This window comes from Myotis daubentonii, chromosome 8 (assembly GCF_963259705.1).
Source record: "Myotis daubentonii chromosome 8, mMyoDau2.1, whole genome shotgun sequence".
Lineage (NCBI taxonomy): Eukaryota > Metazoa > Chordata > Mammalia > Chiroptera > Vespertilionidae > Myotis > Myotis daubentonii.
This window is the reverse complement of record NC_081847.1, coordinates 64,882,991-64,904,128: the sequence shown is the minus strand read 5'-3', so window position 1 is coordinate 64,904,128 and position 21,138 is coordinate 64,882,991. Positions and strand designations below refer to the sequence as shown.

The following is a 21,138-nucleotide window of genomic DNA, read 5'->3' as shown; positions in this document are numbered from 1 at the left end:
GCCAGGGGGGCTCACAGCCCTGGTTTATCTGAAGAGTTCACACAGTGACTAACACATTCATTTATTCCTACCAAACTCAGGGAACACCATCACAGGAAGATAACACTGGGAACAAAGGAAAGGCAGCTGAATTCTGGATTTATTTCTATGCTTTTGGCAAAATAATGAAACTTTAGGCCAGTAATACGACATTATCAAAGTAACTAGTTTGTGTGACAGTCATTTCTCCTCTAAAATACTTAATCTGGTTGATTTGATCAAGACATAAATAAGGAAAATTGTATCCCTTTTCATGTTCAGAAACCAAAATGAAATAGGGATGCTTTATATTACTTTCTATATACATATCATTAACAACCATCTCCTACATTAATTCTAAGGGCTGTGGTCAGTGGAAGACAATGAAATCTGGTAAATAAAGTGTGCGTGCAGAACGGTTGCGGCACTGGTAGAACAGGAAACCAGTCCTGTCCCGTCAGCGGCAGCGCACCAGGCACGCGATGGGAGTGGCAGTGCCCCTGGGCCTGGTGAGCGCCCCAGCCCAGACCTGATGACCCCTGAGGCTCACGGCCTGAAATCAGTCAGCAGTGTTAACCAGCGCCCAGGGCAACCTTGGGCTCCACTGTTTAAAACCACTGTGCCCGGCTGTGAAACAGCCTTTTCCTGAGGAAGCCTCGGGGATATCCATGGTCCATGATCAGCAAACGTGAGGATCCAAACTCACAAGGAACTTCTATCTGAATGCTAGGCTAGAGAGTGTGAGGAAGCCGTTCCCTTTTTCACTCTCATATTTTGGTTTCTGGGAAAAGGATATCAAAGATTTAAATTAATTCTTGTTTAGTAAACAAAAAACCTTTCCACCAAAAACAAACAGAATAAAGGTAAGCCATAGGCCAAGATGTAGCAAAGTCACTCCCTTTCTCGAGTCCCTTTCCTGTGTTTCCCGGCTGCATTAACCACGAATGTGCCCTCTGATAAGTGTCCACAGCCCAGGGAGGAGGATGAATGCCGGGCGAGAGAACAGCACTGAGGAGCCTCCCAGGGGGCTGTGTCTACATTTATTTCTTACTTTTTATTTATTTTTTAAATTTTATTTTTATAATAAAATCCAATTTATTTCTGCATGTGGTTTGTATCACAAAATTCAGATTGGAGCACTCAGACCAGAAGCCTATCTTAGTCTCTACTCAACTCTGAGCTGGGCATGGCCTGAATCAACCTGATTTGACCTCCCCAATAGTCCCCATTGGGAAATTTTTATCTCTGAGCAAGGAATTTCTGCTTGTGAAAAAATGAGCTGTGGAGCCATAGCAGTGCAGACAGGTGATCATTATGAAACAAGACTATATGATGAAAGTTGAGCTTTTGAATACTTTCTTCAATTAGAAGTCCAGGTTAAATTTCACATGGCTATCTGCACCCAGCTTTCACAATGTCTTATCATAAAACATATTTTGTGCTGATGGTGAATTCCAAATAGAGTTGCACAAATAAATACTGAACCCATGTCCAGACCAAAACCAGACCAAGTCCTAAAGCCAAACTGCATTACACGAAACAAATTCTGAAAATAATCACTATTGCTTTCTTACTTAGTGGCTGACCCTAAGGAAAACAATATTGATTGATAATGAAAAGCCTAGGAGGATAAAAACAAAACAAAACCCAACACATGTATGTGCTTATTTTTACTCCACTCCACCAAAACTCTGAAGTGGCCAAATAACCTACAAGTACAACTGTCCTCGCCCCGAAAAGCAGTCTTTGTCCACAGCTGCCCGGGACCTCCGCTCGCCTTCCCCATCGTGCAGGATTCAGGTGGCTGACTGCCTGACCCATCCTGGCTTCAGAACATGGTTTCCCAAACCACAAGTCTCTAGATTTCCCTGTGGGACAGAACTCCTTCCATGACAATTTTTGGAGCACTGTCTCTGGGCGGTCATACAGAGCGACTTACGAGTGGAACAAGAGGTTGTCGCTGGAGGAAGGGTTCGGGCAGTGTCCAGGGGAAGCATGCCGCGAGGGCGGCCTGCGTTTGCCGCAGAGCACCAGATGCTGTCTGCACCCACCGCCTTTACAATCGGGGCTTGTCTGCAAGGAGCCCTCAAATCTCTCAAGAATGAAGACTTTGGTGCTATACAGCTAATCCTCAAGAGGGAACTTTCAAGAGAGTGGTGCTTAAAAGCAGAAAAAAAGTCGGACACAAAACAGTGCATACAGTATGATCCATCCGTGTTTAATAGAAGAGAAACTTACACACATACTTCTATATGCACCAAACATTTGTAAAATCTGGGAGTCAACTGGCAGAGGCCAGCCGTTCTTCCTCTCCAAGGGAGGCTTTTACCCTTACAGACACGCCTATATTTTTCTTTAAATCATAGACATGCATTGCTTTTATGTATTTTTAAAATTTGTGTTGTTTATAAAGGTGATACAAGATGGTGGGGAAAGGACCTTCTGCCCTTGTCTCCGAAAAGTCCATAGAACTACAAGGAAAAGAACAGAAACACAAACTTCAGCAACCACGCCGAGTCAGCAACCTCCCACCCACCACGTGGGGAGCAGTGACGTGGCAGAGTGGGTCAGACACCACCATTCAGAGCCTGGGGAGTGTCCAGAGAAGAGGACGCAGGGAAGGGCAGGGACAGGCTGAAGGGGGAGGATTTCACAGCTGGGCTCTTGGGTCCCTGGGAACCCTCCACACACCCCAATAGGTTGAGGAGTCTTGTTGAGAGACACTGAGCCATTCTAGAGGAAAGTAGTTGGGTCAAAAAAACAGCCACAGGACACCCTCTGGTGGCCACCCTGGGTGGAGCCCAGCTGGCGGTGACCTTGCTCTGCACCTGGAGCTTCGCTTGGGGAACGTCAGTGTGAGCCCACATCGGAGAGCCTCCAATGTAAAGGGACGTGGAGGAGACGGGGCGGTAAGGAGAAAGCTTTGCTCCACATTTACTTCTGCAGGGAGAGGAGGGAAGCCCCTACATCTGTGAAGCAAGAACGGGATGCTATAACCAACAGAGATTGAGAAATTAAAAATGCAATTTGCCAAAATAAAAGTGAGTGAAAGGGTTGTAAGATAACATCCAGGAAATCTCCCAGAAGGTAGGAAAAGAGGAGAGAAAGTATAAGAAAATGACAAGATCAATCCAGGAGGCTTAACACATGACTAAGGCGGACTTCCTTCCAGTAAAAGTAAGAGAGAATGGTAGAGAAATTATCAAATAAATCATTACCAGATCCAAGACCACCAAGTTCCCCACACAATGATTTTTTTAACTTGACCTCAGCTTTATTATATATATATATATGTATATATATATAAAATATTTGTTTAAAACTATATATTTCCTTATTTTTTACTGAGATGAAATTCACATACCTTACCCATTTTAAAGTATACCTTCAGAGGTATGTAGTACATTTAGTGTTGTGCAACCATCACTTCTATCTCATTTCAAAACATACATTTCCATCACTCCAAAAGGAAATCCCGTACCCATTAAGCAGTCTCCCCCACGTGTGCCTCCCCTGACCTCCTGGCAAACACCAATCTGCTTTGATGGGTAAACAGCTTTACCCATTCTAGATACCGTGTGCAAATGAAACCACACAGTACGCAGCCTGCTGTGCATGGCTTCTTTTACTTAGCGTAATGTTTTGGAGATTCACCCGTGTTGTAATATGTGTCAGCACTTCGTTCCTTTTTGTGGCTGAAATATATTCCAGTGTATGGATACACCGCATTTAGTTTATCCATTTATCAGCTGAAAAACACTGGGTTGTCTCCACCTTTTGGCTATGAATTCTCCTGTGAACATTCCTATATTTGGGTACTTGTTTTCAATAGTTTTGAGTATATAACTAGGCATGGAGTGGCAACACCATTTTACATGACCACCAGCATGCACCAAGTTTCCAGTTTCTCCACATCTTTGTCAATGCTTGTTCTTTTCCATATCTTCTTCAGAGAAACGTCTCTCTAAAAATCAATAAACATATCCTCAGGTGAGGATTTTTTTTTTTTTAAGGGCAAAGGACCTGAATAGACACTTCTCCAAAAAGGACATACACACGGCCTATAGACATATAAAAAGGTGCTCAATGTCCTAATCATCAGAGAAATGCAAATTAAAATCACTTCACACCTATCAGAATGGCTATTATCAATAAATCAACAAACAAGTGTTGGCAAGGATGTGGAGAAAAGGGAACCCTAGTGCACTGCTGGTGGGAATGCAGATTGGTGCAGTCACTGTGGAAAATAGTATGGAGTTTCCTCAAAAAATTAAAAATGGAAGTGCTTTATGACCCAGTGATTACAATTCCAGGAATATATCCAAAGAAACCCAAAACTCTAATTTGAAGGAGTATATGTACCCATGTGTTCATTGCAGCATTATTTACAACTAGAGGCCCGGTGCATGAAAATTCATGCACTGGAGGGGGGTTCCTCAGCCCAGCCTGCCCCCTCTCATGGTCCAGGAGCCCTCAGGGGCGGGAGGCAACCTGGCGATCAGGGGAAGGCGACGCCCCATCACACCTCTGCTGCTGCACAAGCCTCGGGCAGCCCTGGTTACCTGAGCCTAGGGCGGCCCTGGGCGGCTGGGCAGCCACCATTCGAGGCATGCCTGTGCCTCGGGCCAGCCCTGGCGGCTGGGGGGCTGAGGGGACTGGGCGCCACCATCTTTGCGACGGCATGAAGGTCAATTAGCATATTCCCTCTTTATTAGATAGGATAGCCAAGATTTAGAAGCAGCCCAAGTGCCCATCAGTAGGTGAGTGAGTAAAAAAGCTGTGGTACATTTACACAACGGAATTATACTCAACCATAAGGAGGAGGAAATCGTACCCTTTGCGACAGCATGGATGGACCTGGAGAACATTACGCTAAGTGAAATAAGCCAGTCAGAGAAAGACAAGTACCATGTGATTTCACTCATATGCAGAATCTAATGAACAAAATAAACTAACAAGTTGATTCTGTCAATTTTGCCAGCTTATTGGTTGTTTCATTGGAGGGCCTGATTCTTGGAGCACCACCACTGCCATTTTCCATGATGCCACTATATATTTTTTTAACTTTGAATTTTGACATTATTATAGATCCATAGGAAGCTGCAAAGATGGTACAGGAATGCCCCGTGTACCTTTCACCCACTTTCCCCTAATAACATCTTATATAATTATAATATCAAAAACAGGAATTCAACACATACAACACAGTGAATTTTAAAAGATCACTTCAAGCCAGGCTTAGCCGTATGAAATTTCCCAGATCAGAGATAAAAAGATCCTAAAAGCTTTGAGAGAGAAAAAAAGCCCCATGCGGAGACCAAGAACCAGAGTGCAAAACCATGGAGCAATGCCTCCACACTTCCGAGGGAAAGCATTTTCTATCTAGCATCGTAAATGAAGCGTGAGAACAGAAGAGGCATTTTCAGATGTGCTCAGTCCTAGGCCAGTGATGGCGAACCTATGACACACATGTCAGAGGTGACACGCGAACTCATTTTTTTGGTTGATTTTTCTTTGTTAAATGGCATTTAAATATATAAGATAAATATCAAAAATATAAGTCTTTGTTTTACTATGGCTGCAAATATCAAAAAATTTCTAAATGTGACACGGCACCAGAGTTAAGTTAGGGTTTTTCAAAACGCTGACACACCGAGCTCAAAAGGTTCGCCGTCACTGGCCTAGGCACTACCACAAGAGTCCTTTCCAGTCGGGAGCCGGGAAGAGAAGAGGCAGGGAACCCAGGAGACAAGGCTCCAGGCCTACGAAGTGCCCGGAGTGAAGACAGCCTGCGGCTGCCGGGCCACAGGAGAGCGAGCGAGACCAGGCTCCCAGGAAGGGCAGCGCCAGGGAAGCGGGAGAGGACGCCCTGTGGAGACGATGTCGCGGGGCATTGCAGCGAGGGGTGAAGAGTGTAGGAGGGCTCGGCCAGACTTCTAAGAAATAAATAATGAAGAGAATGAGATTAGTATTACCGTCAAGGGAAAAAACTTATAGCAGAAAACATAATTCTGGTATTTACATCTGGCTTGTTAAAAAGTAATAGTAGTATATTTTCAAAACGTTGGAATTTCTGAATGTGCTTTTAACCACACATTACAATACAGCTGTACTGGGGAAGTGGGGGAGGGAGAGAAGCTGTAAGAGATAAAATAATAACCCACCACCATGGGAAGTCAACAGACCACATCTAAAATTACTGAATCAAGAAAAAAGCAGAATATGCCTATTTATTTAGAAATCTAGCAGTAAATGGCAGAAACAGCCAAGGGTTCAGAGTCCTCTTAGAAGGGGCGAACCTTGCAGTGCAGAAGGGGTAAGAGTGTTTGTTTTTGACATAAAAACTCTATTTTGCCTTAAGCTTTATGCATAAAATAGTCTAATAAAATAAAAATGAGTAATTTCATGTTGGATTGGAAGTGCTATTATCAAACAAAAAGCAATACCTAATAAAACAGTGAAACAGAGGTTCTACCCATCCTTTATGGAGGGGCCCTTCTCTAAAGGTTTTATAATTTGAAAGATATTGAAAGAGATTGTACATTTTACTTTTGAAAACGGGAAAATGAAAACTCCCAATTTGGGAAGTGCCGTCAAGCTAACAGGATAGCAGTGGTTCTCCATGAGGACAGGTCTGAATGGGGAGAAGGGACCCTGGCCTTCAGCACTTGGGGTCGCTGGTCCCAGATGGCAGGACAGACGAGGTGCAGGCCCAGGACAGAGCTTTGCTCTCCTGACCAATTCTGCCTCTGATTGGAGAGCTCATGGTCCTGTCAACCACACATGTCACCGTTGGAGGGGGAGGGACGCCCCTGCTCTAGCGTGTACAGATTTGCGCAGTGATGAGGGGAAGAGAGGGGCCCATGGCAACACCATCTGAAACGGCAGATGGTAACCAGCTATGTGTGAAGGGACTGGTGGTGAAGACTGTTATTTAAGAGGCAGGGGAGGGAAACGGGCAGTGATCTGAAAAGAGAAAAGCTATTTGGTGCTTTCCCAAGAACTGGCAAGAAAGAGCCCGGAGCTGTTGCTAAGGAGAAAACAGACAAAGGCACAAGAACAGTCTGACTAAACGCTGGCATGGGGGCGGCTGGGCTGTGGGCAGGGCCGGCTCCCAGGACCCGGCTCGGCAATCAGGATGACGAAGTGGCAGCTCCGTGGCCCCTGTCCTCCTCCTGTGAGAGGTCTTCTTCCTCTGGGTCTCACTCTGCAACAGAGGAGCTCCTTCTGCACCTCGGCCGAGCTTCCTGTCCTGGGGTCACCACGGAGGAGCCTGGCGGAGGCTGTGAGCAGGCAGGAGGTGGATTCCAGCAGATTCCACACCTCTCCCAGACTGGGCCCTTGAATCGTATTCAGGACTCGCTTCTTTCTTCCTTTCTTTATTTCCTCTTTGATTTTTGGGGCATCTGATGAAAGATTGAGGCAGTTTAGCTCCAGTGTATGAGGAAATTGAATGTGCAGAGTCCACAACTCAAACTGACACCATCCCACACACCACACTGCCCACACACACCGTGCTCACCCAGTGGTCACCTTAGCGGTGCATCCATGGAAGGAAAGAGGATCAGCTGCAGACCATGACCTTGGGTTCAAGGTAAAGGCGTATGGCAAACCTCAACCTCAACGACTTAAGAAAAATCAGCAAGAAGTTCTTAAAGAAGCCTGAACCCCGCCCCGCGGCTGTCGTCTGCTGACTGAGGCACCAAATGTATACCCAGGTGCTGCAGACAGTCCGCAGACAGACCAACCGCGGGCAGCGGGTCCCAGAGCAGCACAGCGGAGAGAGTCAACAGGGTGAGGAGTTTCAAGGCAGGAGTGTAAGGATCCCACAAACAGAAGGCAGCAGGAAACTCTGACTTTCTTATGAGATATGAAGATCACTGCTGACCATTAAGTGTCAAATCCATGTTGACAATCCAGCCACTGCTGGCCTAGGGAACCAAGGGGTGTTTGGGTAGCTCAAGGAGATGCTTTTGCCACTAAAAGGAAACGGCCAGCAGCAGGTGCATGGCCGGGGGCTGGCTTGCAGGGAGTGAGAAGGTGGGCCCACTTTCTCCTCTCAGCGCTGGCGCCAGGGCACAGAGTAGTCTTCATAAGAACATGTCAAATATTCAAATCCCACTCCAAATGAAACAGTCCTCCCGTTACCCAGCCTTTCACACTGTCTGGGCCTACTAATGAAAGCTCTGTACTCTGCACAGGCTGTAGGACAGTGGTCGGCCAACTGCGGCTCGCCAGCCACATGCGGCTCTTTGGCCCCTTGAGTGCGGCTCTTCCACAAAATACCGACTTCTGCGCATGGGCCGTGAAGTTTCAATCGCACTGTACATGCGCGCCCACACGTGGTATTTTGTGGAAGAGCCGCACTCAAGGGGCCAAAGAGCCGCATGTGGCTTGCGAGCCTCAGTTTGCTGACCACTGCTGTAGGAGATGTAAGCCAGTACTTCATTAGAGACAAGATGACAAGTACTCAGGTTTCCCTTGAAAACAAATCCTGCCATGAAACGAGGAGATGGATGAGGACGAGGACGGACCTAGTGATGTCTTCTCACTACAGAAGACACTGTGGAGTACAGGGGTGGACCCGCATGCAGCTCCAGCTCACAGACCGCTTCCGCACCGCACACCATGCACGTGGTTAGCAAGCAGCTAGTCTCAACCAGGTTAACGAATATGTAGTTACCACTGTTCATCATGAGGCGCAGGTGCAGGCCCCGTTAGCTCACAGCGCTTTCAGGATTTTCAATTATCCACTCAATAGCAGCCCACCCCTGGAGCAACACAGAAGGGTTTCAACATGGAGTAAGAGCTCTGCCTCCTGCAGCGGCAGCTGCAAGCCTGTGATTTAAATGGCAGTTTTACAGATACAACAGTCACCATTTGCGAGCAATCTTTCCCTGTAAGCAGGCAGTGTCTCAAATTCGAAATTAGGGGGTATGCACTCTGCCTAAAATTCCTGCACCAGGTTGGCTATACTGACACTGGCTCCCCTCACCCGCACCGCCGCCTCCTGAGAGCAGGGCGAGGGGAAAGGGCAGCCACCCTCCTGGCCTCCATGCGTTATCCCAAAGCTCTGGCTCCCGAATCCCAGATGACCTGATGCCCCATCTCCCATCTCCTGTGCCCACCCTCAGCCTACCAGCTCTCCCAGGCATCTCCCCGCTGACCAGCGATTCTGTCAAATCATAACTATAGCTAGAGGGAGGGCTGATTCTCTACCAGGCCTTCAACACAATAACCCCTAAGGTAAGTGAAAGAACTGTGTTTGGCTGCACTGAGTTGACCCTGATTTTTCTCATAAAAGGTCTGAGGTGGCTTTGGCCTCACCCAGTATTGACTTCCTCCTTGTTTTTTCACAAACCGGAGAGTGCCTGCCCTAAGCCAGACCCTGGACACACGGGTCAGTAAGGCTGTCCTCCCCTCCCCCCAGGGCTTGCACTGGGGACACAATGCGTGCAGCTTGAGGCACTGTGGTTCCACCTTCCCTGAACCGAGCTAAGCGACTGCATACATTTCTCAGATCTGGATTTTTCTAAACAGTGGGGCAGACTGGCTCTTCTAGATTAAATGTGAGCAAAAATAGTTTTCCGCTAGGATCTGACTTAAGCATGGTAGGAAGGGAAGTACGGCTTAGACAGCAGCTGATGACCAACATGAGGCATCACTTCTGACTGAGACAAAGGGAGAGAAGGGGAGGGTGACGCCTGGGGAAGGTGGGAGCCTGTGAAGTAAGCTAAGGTGAAAAGCCAGGCCCTGCCCTGGTGAGCGGCAGGCTTGACCTTGAACTCGCACACATCCCCGCTCTCTCTTCTGCTGCAGAGGAAGGCGACCTGGACTCCAGGATAGTCCCTGAGGCTGAGTCCTCCACCCAGGGACCCGGACAGGATGGCCTCCCGGGTACATCCTTTCTCCTCTCACCTCCACCAAGCTCACTCCCCAGCCCTGCCAGGGAATGCCAGCTGCCTCCAGGGAAAGCTTGCAAATGGAGAGGTGGGGCCAAAGCTACATAACGCCTATGAAATAGGAAACCGGGGAAAATCCCGCATACCCTGCCTGATGACGTAAACACACATCATTTAACGTGTGGGGTTGTTTAATAACTGAGCCTGTTATTTCAGCTCTTCGCCTCGGCTGGCTTGACCCTGCACTTTTCCCTCGGATGGGCACGCCTCCCTTGCTGCCAGTGTTGAAGGTAAATGTGGAACATGATGCAGCAGTACAAGCTAAACTAGACAGCGGGCCCCGCACGCATGGACGACGGGACCTCGCATTTCCCCCGCTTCCCCTGGGCCTAGCAGCCAGAGCGCGCACGGGGCCGGGCGGAGAGCGTACCTTCTTTGCGTTGGATGATATTGTGTTGGCCATTAAGCCTTCCAGGTAGCTGCCAAGGCTGATCCCCTTCACGGTGATGATGGCTTCCTGCGTGAGCACCGTCCTGCAGAGGAGCAAGAAGCACAAGGCTGAGCGGCCCTCCGAGGGGGGAGGCTCCGCCCGCCCTCACCCTGGAGTTGAACGTGTGGAAGCCGGGCGAGGCCACGTACATGTCAGGGTTCTTCGGATGGGGCGTGTACACCAACCTCTCGTTCACCGACACGAAGTTTGTGAGTGTGATCTTAAAAAAAGGAACAATGGCTTTAGGTTCTACGTCTCTTCCGTTTCTTCCCAAACCATCCGCCCGTCCCCCAAACAGCACCTACTGGAGCCAGAACAGGAGAAACATTTTGACCCAGAAGGCACCACCGTATGAAGTCCCGGGGAAACCGGGTCCTGGCTCTCTCCACCCAAACCTGAGCTGGGCCTGGCCTTCCAGGGACAGCAGCCCCCACTTTTTGAAAGTTTGCATTCGCTTCTTTGCTTTTAGGAAAGACCTACATCAGTCCCTGTTTTTGCTAACTGGTAGAAATTTGAAGAGGATCTTTGCTTTTATGAAAAAAGGTGACAAGCAAAAACAGTGTTCAGGAGCCACGCTCAGCACCTCAGCAGCAAGCCCCGGCCGGAGCTGCGAACTGTCTGTGAGCACCTGCGCTTTATCTCCATTTATTTTGTGCATCGTTACCAAGATGTGTCCTAATGAAACTGCTCCTTCACGTTACACCATTTCGGCTTACCTAAGGTTTTATAGGAACACTCTACTTTTGGGATAGTGAGGGAACCTATATTTTCAAACTTCCAAACCCTCAGCCAAAAAAGGACAAAATATTCCTGGGCTAGCATACAGGTAAATGAGCAGAGGCTTCTCGCCCATCAGGGGCAGGCTCTGGCTTTGGGACACTGTGTCCTGGGGTTTTGCAGGGCAGCGCCCTGAGTCTGCACACACTGTGAGAGCAAAGTATATAGGTATCTCCTCAGGGCTATGTCCAGTAAACCAACTAGCCACCCCCCCCCATGTACATTTTAAATATTTTCTATTAAAAACTATTTGAAAACTGGAGCTCTAGAACAGCACGGTCCCACAGAATTTTCTGTAATATTAGCAATGTCCTGCCCAGCCAGCGTGGCTCAGTGGTTGAGTGTCCACCTATGAACCAGGAGGTCACAGTTCAATTCCTGATCAGGCACATGCCTGAGTTTTGGGCTCGATCCCCAGTAGGGGCTGTGCAGGAGGCAGCCGATCAGTGATTCTCTCTCATCATTTATTTTTCTATCTCCCTCTCCCTCTCCCTCCCTCTCTGAAATCAATATATATATATGAAATGTTCTATCTCTGAGCTGTTCATTGTCGAAGTCACTAAATGTGTGTGGCCAGTGAACACTTGGAATATGGTTAGTGTGCAGGGGAACTGAATTGTTAATTTTACTTAATCCTAATGAATTGAAATGGAAATAGCCACATGTGGCGGACAATGGAATTTCATCTTTGTTTAACTCAATTTACTCTCTTAGCAAAGAGCCAATTCCAATATAAGAGCTTTTTTTAAAAAAAAAAAGTTCAAGTGGTCAAAGGCAATGTAATCTTCCAGCAATGATAAACTTGAAGCACTATACTTTCTCATGTAATCATCTTTCACTGAGCTCCCAGCCGGGCCTCAGTGTTCCGGCAAAGTGGTTAGCAGGGAAATCTGTCCTCCTATTGTGTACAGGGTAGTCACAAGCTCATTAGTTACAGTGAATGCAGTGTATGGAAATATTTACCAACATTAACAATTAAACTCCGATTAGCTATTACCTTTTTATGTGCAATATGTTTATGCCTGCTGTGTTTTATAAACCTATTTCCCTTCATTAATCCTCGTAACAATACTATGAGATTTGTTCTTTTTTCTTTTTAAGACAAGGAATGTGGGAGCCAGAAAAGGTTAGTAAGGAACACATGCAGTCATACAACCATTCCATGATAATTTCAGGATACGGTTCACAACTGTCCTACGCCATGCCCTATGTCCTTTCCACTGGGCCTCACGGTAGCATGAACCGTCCTTCTTTACGAAAACTAAACTTTTGCGAAGGACGGAGTGGAATTTTCCAAGTAGAGGAGAGAAAACAGAATATGTAACTTGTCAGCTTTGGCCGATGAAGGGACACACCTGCGAGCCTCCCTGTGACTTTCACAGCAGGGCTGCCCGGGACGAGGGAACGGTCGGGGGTGCTATGTCAAACGCTGTAAGCGGCTCAGAACCTAACCTTCCACACGCAGAGACACAACCCACAGTGAGATTTCATAGAGTAAACCATGTTCCCAGCTGGTGCACTCTCCCCAACATGTTTTTGAATGTGCATTAAGCCAATGTACATTTCTCTAATTGAGAGAAGTGAGAGGGGGTGAAGGAGGAAAGTTGCTTTTAAAATTTCTGCTAAATTCAAAGAAAAATGAAATTACTGCTAAAAATCACCCTTTCCAGCCCTAACCGGTTTGGCTCAGGGGATAGAGCATCGGCCTGTGGACTGAAGGGTCTCAAGTTCGATTCCGGTCAAGGGCATGTACCTTGGTTGCAGGCACATCCCCAGTGGGGGGTGTGCAGGAGGCAGCTGATCGATGTTTCTCTCTCATCGATGTTTCTGACTCTCTATCCCTCTCCCTTCCTCTCTGTAAAAAATCAATAAAATATATTTTTTAAAATCACCCTTTCTAATGGGAGTCAGGATAGAGGTTATTGGGGGCGGGGCAGTCACTTTCTGCCTCTATCTGTCCGCTGGTTATACAGGTGTGTCACTTTGTGACAGTTTATCATTATGTGCATTTTTCTAGACACTTATTGTCCTGGAATAAAAAGGTAACATACTACTAAATAAGTTCACCTATAAAAAATAGGCGATCACTCAGACCAAAGGTGGGCTGAACATCAAGTTAAGTGAAGCCATTACGCACCATCACCAAGACATACCAAGCACCTTTCTCATCCTAGGGCCATTGCTTACATTGGTGGAACAAAGTTCCATTTTCTTTTCCACTGGATCCACAACAGAATGTTCTCTGATGTATGTTAAAGTCCTACTGGTTCCCAAAATCTAAAAAACAAAGCAAAACTAGCATAATGGTATGTTACACTGTCATTCTGTAGCATCAAACACAAAACACCGTTTCATTTACTCATTTGTATACGGGTGGGGGTGCGCCATGAACCTGTGCGGTAACTTCAGGTTTCTGTTGTAGCAGGTGGGTGAGACACTGGACCAATGAATGAATTCAAGTAGACTTGAGTTTATGACAGTAATGAATGCTTTGATGAAAAAGAAAATGGGGGTGGGGGGCAGGAGTGCAGAGAAGGCCCCTCTGCCAGTGGCAGAGCCTGGGAGGGAGGAAGGGTGCCATGCAGAGTTCTGGGGTGGGCAAGGGTCAACCATGTGAGGAGGTGGTGGGCGGGCAGGTGTCTTTGAGCCAAGGAGAAGCTAGAACAGACCCATCCCTCACGGTCCTCAGAGGAAACTACCCTGCCGGCACCTTGCTCTTGGACTTCCAGCCTCCAAAACAGAGAAAATGTCTGTGGTTTAAGCCCCCAAATCTGTGGTGTTTCATTTTGGCAGCCCAACAGATGCGACACCGTGGAGCAAGGCGGGAGGGGATTCTGTGCTGGCGGGGGCTGAGGGCGGAGCCAGGCCGAGAGTCAGGAGGTGTGTCAGGACCATGGAGATGGACCGTTTCATGACGTTGGCAGAGGAATAAACCATCTCTTGGGCTTCCTAGAAATCCCGCGTGGGCGCTCTAAGGGGAGGGAGTCATTTCCTGCAGATGGTGCCAGCTGGGGGCAGAGTGGGTGTAGGCAGGGTGGTGCAGGTGTAGTGGGAGCAAAGCCGGCACCAGCTGGGTGGTGCAGGTGTAGCGGGCCGGGCAGGTACCAGCGGGGACAAGCAGCTGTGGGCTCACCGCTTTCACGAGGGCGGGCAGCCCCCACTCGGTGCTGAGGAGGCGGTGGCTGTGCAGCCGGCCGCAGCGGTCCACACTGCGCTCCAGCACATCGACTCCCACCACGCAGGGATTCATCGGATTCGGGTACTTCCTCATAGCAGCCTTGATGACCGTGTCCCATGGGTGGCTGGAGGGAAAATACAATCACTCGGCATAAGCAAGCAAACCTTTTGTAGCGTGTGCCAGAGTGGCGCTGGGAGCCAGAGATGCTGTGTGCCACAGAGTGAAATGAATAAAGTTTTTTCTTTAATTAAAGGCATAGCCAACAAATATATATCAGAAGTCCAGCTCCGACCTACATCCTGGATCCTGGGATCGTGCTGAGCCGACCAGAGGCAATCAGAAGGCTTTGCCACCAGGCTGCACCAGGAACCTGGGGCACGAACAAGAACCCGGGTCCCTGGCAGCTGTGCTCATGCCCATCTCATCTGGTCTGCATTCCCGGTCCAGAAGCTCGCACAGGCCTCCTCGCCACTGGGGCCTGGGGCTGGGGCCGTGGCTCAGCATTTTTCCTGTTCCCGCACTTCCTCCTCCCTCTCCCACCCTCCCTCCAGTCCTTAAAGAGATAAAAGCTTTAGTTTAGGGCTTCTGAGCAGGTAGACAATTCTCCCCACCCCTAGTCTGTCACCTGCCCTCCCCTGCTGTTCCATCAGGTGATGAAAGAAACTCGAGGGAGCGGGTACCTTTTCGGACTCTTGCCTGCACTGCTGCAGTGACTAAAGGCTTGGCTCACGGTGGCCATGGTGGAGTGGGAACCCATCCTCAGGGCGCGAGGCCTCTGCCCCATTGCAGGGCCGCTAACCCGAGGGCAGTGGGAGGCCTCATTCCCTGCCCACACTGGGAAGTGGGAAGGCATAACCAAGGCCCCGCTCTATGCACAGCGAGGGTGTAGAGCAGCAGTTCTCAACCTGTGGGTCGCGACCCCTTTGGGGGTCGAACGACCCTTTCACAGGGGTCGCCTAAGACCATAGGAAAACACATATATAATTACATATTGTTTTTGTGATTAATCACTATGCTTTATGTTCAATTTCTAACAATGAAATTGGGGGTCACCACTACATGAGGAACTGTATTAAAGGGTCGCGGCATTAGGAAGGTTGAGAACCACTGGTGTAGAGACAAGGGGTGGTATTAAATTATAGGACATCTGGGATTTGTCTATAATAAATTGGAGGGAAGAACAGTAGGTGGGGACACGTGAAACCAGACTGGCTGCGAGAGGGGAACTGTCGACCTGGAAGATGGCACTGGGCCTTGTCATTCTAGTCTTCACTTTTGCATACTTTTGAAATTTCCCTAACAGCAAGTTTTTTAAAAAAGGATGAGGGGCCGAAACCGGTTTGGCTCAGTGGATAGAGCGTCGGCCTGCGGACTGAAGGGTCCCGGGTTTGATTCCGGTCAAGGGCATGTACCTGGGTTGCGGGCACATCCCCAGTAGGAGATGTGCAGGAGGCAGCTGATCGATGTTTCTCTCTCATCGATGTTTCTAACTCTCTCTCTCTCTCCTTCCTCTCTGTAAAAAATCAATAAAATATATTAAAAAAAAAAAAAAAAGGATGAGGGCAGCCACAAACAAGGCAAAGTCACCTGCACCCCCCACTTGAAGCAAGTCTAGAACCACATCTGAGCGCGGTGCACACACCCAGAGGCTCCCATACTCTTTCAGGAGGTCTGCGGGGTCAAAACTGCTTCATGATGCTACTAAGACATGATTTGCCTTTTTCACTCAACTGACATTTACGCTTCAAAAGCATTGGCGGGTAAGACTGCTGGCCTCTCCCCACGAATTAAAGCCAGGGCCCCAAACCACACTCATGGCCACTGCTCACTGCTCTGCACTCGGGGAAACCATGCCACCTTTCTTAAGATTATCCACGATGAAAGAGTAAAATTATATCTGATTACATCTAAACCCCTGAGTACTTTTCTTTTAATATTCTGACCACAAGAAAGCTAAGACCCATACTGGGATTAGATACCCCACTATGCTTAGCCCTAAACCTAAACAACTTATATAACAAAATTATTCCCCGGAGTACAAAATTATTCCTAGTAGTACTCAGAGGACTTCACGGTGTTTTATATCCCTCTAGAGCAGTGGTTCTCAACCTTCCTAATGCCGCGACCCTTTAATACGCATGTGGGTGGACCCGCCTGGAGATGGATAGTGGAGCGGTGTCTCGGTTCCTAAGACCGTCGAAAATATGTGTTTTCTGATGGTCTTAGGCGACCCCTGTGAAAGGGTCGTTCGACCCCCAAAGGGGTCGCGACCCACAGGTTGAGAACCGCTGCTCTAGTGTCTAGAGGAGCCTGTTCTATAATTGATAAGCCCCGATAAACCTCACCAACCCTTGCCAATTTAGCCCAGATGCCACCGTCTTCAGCAAACACTAAGAAGGAATTACAGTAAGCACAAATGTAAGACATAAAAACGCTGGGTCGTGGGAAGAACGCCTGGAGCACTTAGCTGTCTAAGGAGGCGGGGAAGTGCTGGGCAGCTGTGGGTGGTGGGCCCAGCTGGCTGCTTCCTTCCACGCTCCTCGCTTCTACTAACTGGTTATCTGGCAGACATTTTCTCAAAAATCAATGAAATGGGCCCATGACTTCCAGGAAAACAACTGATAGTATTTGTTGCCAAAGATAACATTTGAGTTTTGAGTGAAAATTTCAAAAACTTGTATCCACTCCCATGAGGCCCCATATTATAACCGGGTAAACCCATATACTCCCAATGACCAGTGCCGGATGCCACAAAATCATACAACAGTGAGAGACTCATTTAAAATTTTGGACAGGGCAATTACTCTGGTCATTCTGGTTTCAGATTTTACACTTGTTTTGTTGTAGTAGCAAAAAATAGCCACAATTACTTTAAAAGACTATTAAAATACTCCTACCTTTTCCAGTGTTTTATTCACACACTATGTGAGGCTGGATTTTATTCATATACTTCAAACAAAACAAGACTGTAAACACTGAATGCAGAAGCAAGATATGAATATCAAGCCACCTTTTATTAAGTCAGACACTATAGAAATTAGCATAAAAAATAATATCACTTTTCTTACTAATTTGGGGGGTATTTTGGAAAATAGAGGGTTGCAAAATAAAAAGTGTTATGTTCATGTAATAGTTTTATGGTTCATTTTAATTCATTAACAAATATCATTTGTCAGTTTTAATTTCTAATACGGTAAATATAGATAGCTATAATCCACATAAACAAAAACTGTCTGGGTCTCCCAATATTTTCTTAGATAATAAAGAAGTCCTGAGGCTGAGGGGTTTAAGGCTAGCTGGATCCTTGATTAAGTGAACCAAAAAGATATACACAGCTGATCACTGCAGTATGATGTGTGGTAAGGGGGGAGATGATGTTCTTTCAATAAGAGAAAGAATAAGATCAACCAAAGGACTTGTATGCATGCATATAAGCCAAACCAATGGACATGGACAACAGGGGGATGAGAACATGAGTGGGGGAGGGGGTTAATGGGGGGAAACATTTGTAATACCTTAATAAAGAATTAAAAAAAAATAATAAGAGAAAGAATAAATTGCAACACATTCATACAATGGAACATTATATAGCTATGATTACATATACGTGTGTGTATACACAACACACACAGATCTCAAAACCATACTGTTGAGAGGAAAGGAAATTATTAAAAGATCTGTACATCTGACGTCACTGATTTCTATTTTAAAACAATAAACACATGCCCACACAGATGTAGTGAAATGGAATATATATATATATATGTGTATATATATATATATATATATATATATATATATACACACACACACACCTTCAGAGGGATACCCACCAAATTCATAATTTTGTTTGCCTGTGGGGAGGGGGGGGGGGTACCACACTGGGGGGGTGGGGGGGGTGCTTCAACTCTTAACTGTAATGTTCAATTTCTTATTAAAGAAAAAAAAGGTAGGGGAGGGGTATTCTTTTACTGCTCCTGGCTAGAAAGCAAGTTTGCTTTCGGACATCATGTCCTCCAGAGCCCTTAATTCCCTGAGATGAACATTACCTACTAGAGACCTTTCCTGGTAGTTGTTCGAATTCAGAGTATATGGCCTTGAATCTCTGCCAGAAATCTACTTGTGTTGCTCTGTTCCTGAAGATTTTATAGGTCTACCTGAAACCCCAGTCAATGCTGTGAGGATGAAATTTATAAGCCTATTAACTTTTAAATGCCCCTTTCTATATTTTTATATTTCAGTCCTATATTTTTCATTGCTATTAGACAATCTTAGACCCTGTCTAGGTAACACACTACATTCAGATGGCTTTCTCCAAGGAGCCTCCGTTTCTGCAGCATGTTTATGTTGCTCTCTGCTGTGCCTGAGCTCCAGTCCCTGGGGTTTCTATGCGATGTGGACAGAGAAAGAAATCTTGATATGATCAAAAGGATTTGTGCCTACTTATTTCTTGCCTTTCCAGAGCAAATATACTAATTTTCAATCAAATATTTATCTGACTGTACAAGTATATAAAAGAAGTATAAAAAGAAATCTATAACCCTCAAAGAAAAAAATAAATTGGTGATTTTTGACGGACTAAGCAAGAAAGCTGGGCTTCCCATTTTGTGCTGTGCCACCGCACATGACTATGTCATTCGCAACTGGCAGCCACAGGGGCCTACCCCACATTGTCCTTGGCCAGCTGCACTCTACATTTGTCAATTTCATTACGGCCCTTTGCTTTTAACCTCAAAAATCAATGGCAGGGGATCAGTGCCAACTCCACAGCGGCTTGGTGTTGACAAAGTTCTTTGGCGGACAGCCACCCTCATTTTGGAATGGCATCTTATCTCAGCCAGATCCCGCAGCCCCTCACTGAGCACCTACTATGTGCCAGGCACGGGCAGGGTGCCAGGAATACAAAACGAATGAAGTACTGATACAGGATACCACACAAACGAACCTCAATAAAATTATGCTAAATGAGAGAACACAGACACACGGGACCACATGCTGTATGATTCCATTTATATGAAATGTCCAGAAAAGGCAAATCTATAGAAACAGAAAGCAGACCAGCAGCTGCCTGGGGCTGGCAATGGTAGTGAAGAGTGACTGCAAATGGGCACGAGGGGACTTCATAGGGTGATGGAAATGTTCTAAAACTGGCCTGTGGTGGCGGCTGTACAACTCTAAATTTACTAAAAATTATTGAATTGTACACTTCAAATCAGTGAATTTTACCAATAGTGACTTCACAGTTGACAATTCACTTCTGCTTGTCAATCAACACTTCACGAACTTGTAGGGCAGTCCCTGTCAACTCTTCCATGACAAAACAGCCCCACTGCCCTGGCCTCTACAGTGTGCAATGACTTCACGTCGGCCCTGTGCATCTAGACGGTGCCAGTTATGTCCCACCCTTGGGAGAACTGAGAATAAAAAATCAACACTAAAATTGGATCCCATCAAGTCTAAGGATTTCATTAAAAATAATTTTAGAGGTTCTAACCTCTTGTTAATTCTTTAATTATAATTTTACATTTAAAAGGCCAAAGGATGACAATTCCATTTCATGAAGTTTTTAAAAACATTAAAAAAATTTTTTTAATTATAGTTGACTATTTCCCCCCCCCCAAAAAAACTGTTTTTCTAAGTGGAGTGGGAGATATTTAAAAATCTTTATTCTTTTAAACAATATTAAAGAATGATTTCAGTGGGTCACAGATAAATGACTTAGACCAAGATACCACCTAGGTCACGAAGGCACTTTTAAATAGCTCCCAGCTTCCGTGCTAGCCGGGAGGCCTTCCATGCCCACAAGTGCACCCCGTGCCCAGCCCCCACTGCTTTCCCCGCATCTGCTCCTCCCGAGCTCCTGGGCCGCCGTGGACCCTGCATTTCTAAAACATGCTTAACGTTCGTGATCTGCTGCAATGCTTAATAAGGCCTCTGCTCTCCCTAGGTCCGCACGCCCCTCGCCCGAAGGAGAGCAGGGTGTAGGCGAGGTCAGCCTGGGGGCGCTGCGGGCGCGCTGTCACCTTGACGGGTCCCCTCCAGCCGCGTCCGCCCCGCTAGGGGCGCGCGCCGAGGAGGGCGCTCCGGGCCCTACAGGACTAGCTGAGATGCGCCCGCGGCTCCGTCCTCCTCGGGCCGCGGAAGGAAAGGCCGCCCCCTCCCCGGCGCGTCAGGAATCCCACCACGGCCTCCACCGGCCGGGCGGCGACTCCATCCAACAGCTGACGACGCCCCTAGAAGGGACCGAGAGCCTGCGCCTCTTTTCAGGGTGCCGAGGCCGCGGTCTGGGAACGGTCCACGCCAGGCAGGGAAGGCTCTGCGAGGGCCGGGTCTGGGGTCCGGCCGTTCTCGGCCTCGCGCAGCGGCGCGGGGGGCAGTGCCGGCGCCGGCCCGGAGCCCACGGCGGCCCGCAGCCCGACCTCACCCGAACACGTGCTCCGAGCTCCAGATCCTCATCGCCGCCCGGCACCCGCCGCCGAGCGCGGCTTCCCGGTTCCAGACTCGGAGTAGCCGGCTGCTCGGGTCTCAGCGCCGCGGGGGCGGGGCCTGGGCGGGACGGGGCGCCGCGGGGGCGGGGCCTGGGCGGGGCGCTCTCGGGAGCCGCGGGCTTGGGTGTCAGGTGACCATGCGAGCTGCAGCTGCTAAAAATAGGAATGCGGGATGCCGCAGGGGCCGACTGGGGAGCTGCGCCTCCATGCTTGTTCTGGAAGCATTTTCCAGAGAAAGAGAGCAGAATATGCAGAAGCCCAGAAGCATGAGGAGGTACAGTGCTC

At 47.7% G+C, this 21,138-nt stretch overlaps 1 protein-coding gene across 19 annotated transcripts; it reads right to left on the bottom strand.

The window, feature by feature from the left end:
- Positions 1 to 2,215: 2,215 nt before the first annotated feature.
- On the bottom strand, positions 2,216 to 20,896 carry PRELID3A (PRELI domain containing 3A). 19 transcript variants are annotated; one of them, XR_009454155.1, is made up of 7 exons: positions 20,790 to 20,896; positions 14,321 to 14,489; positions 13,375 to 13,464; positions 10,560 to 10,630; positions 10,351 to 10,453; positions 8,702 to 8,856; positions 2,417 to 2,489 (listed from the first exon to the last, which is right to left on the bottom strand). XR_009454155.1 is itself a non-coding variant. In XM_059706678.1 (7 exons), the coding sequence occupies exons 1-6, from the start codon at positions 20,819 to 20,821 to the stop codon at positions 8,736 to 8,738; spliced, it is 519 nt and encodes a 172-aa protein (XP_059562661.1). In that variant the 5' UTR covers positions 20,822 to 20,896; the 3' UTR covers positions 2,427 to 2,489; positions 8,702 to 8,735. The 19 variants fall into 19 exon arrangements, 11 of the variants coding, with proteins under 11 accessions (XP_059562656.1, XP_059562657.1, XP_059562655.1 ...); XM_059706678.1 differs by having other exon boundaries at positions 2,427 to 2,489; positions 8,702 to 8,789; XM_059706679.1 differs by lacking the exon at positions 2,417 to 2,489 and adding an exon at positions 5,936 to 5,954 and having other exon boundaries at positions 8,702 to 8,789.
- Positions 20,897 to 21,138: the final 242 nt, after the last annotated feature.

Coding starts and splice junctions, on each gene's coding strand:
- PRELID3A (XM_059706670.1), bottom strand. CDS start 20,821: ATGAGGATCTGGAGCTCGGAGCACGTGTTCGG. Junction 13,465..14,320: donor TGCCCGCCCTCGTGAAAGCG/GTGAGCCCACAG, acceptor TTTGTTTTTTAG/ATTTTGGGAACCAGTAGGAC. Junction 7,425..10,350: donor TATCATCCAACGCAAAGAAG/GTACGCTCTCCG, acceptor ATCTTTCATCAG/ATGCCCCAAAAATCAAAGAG.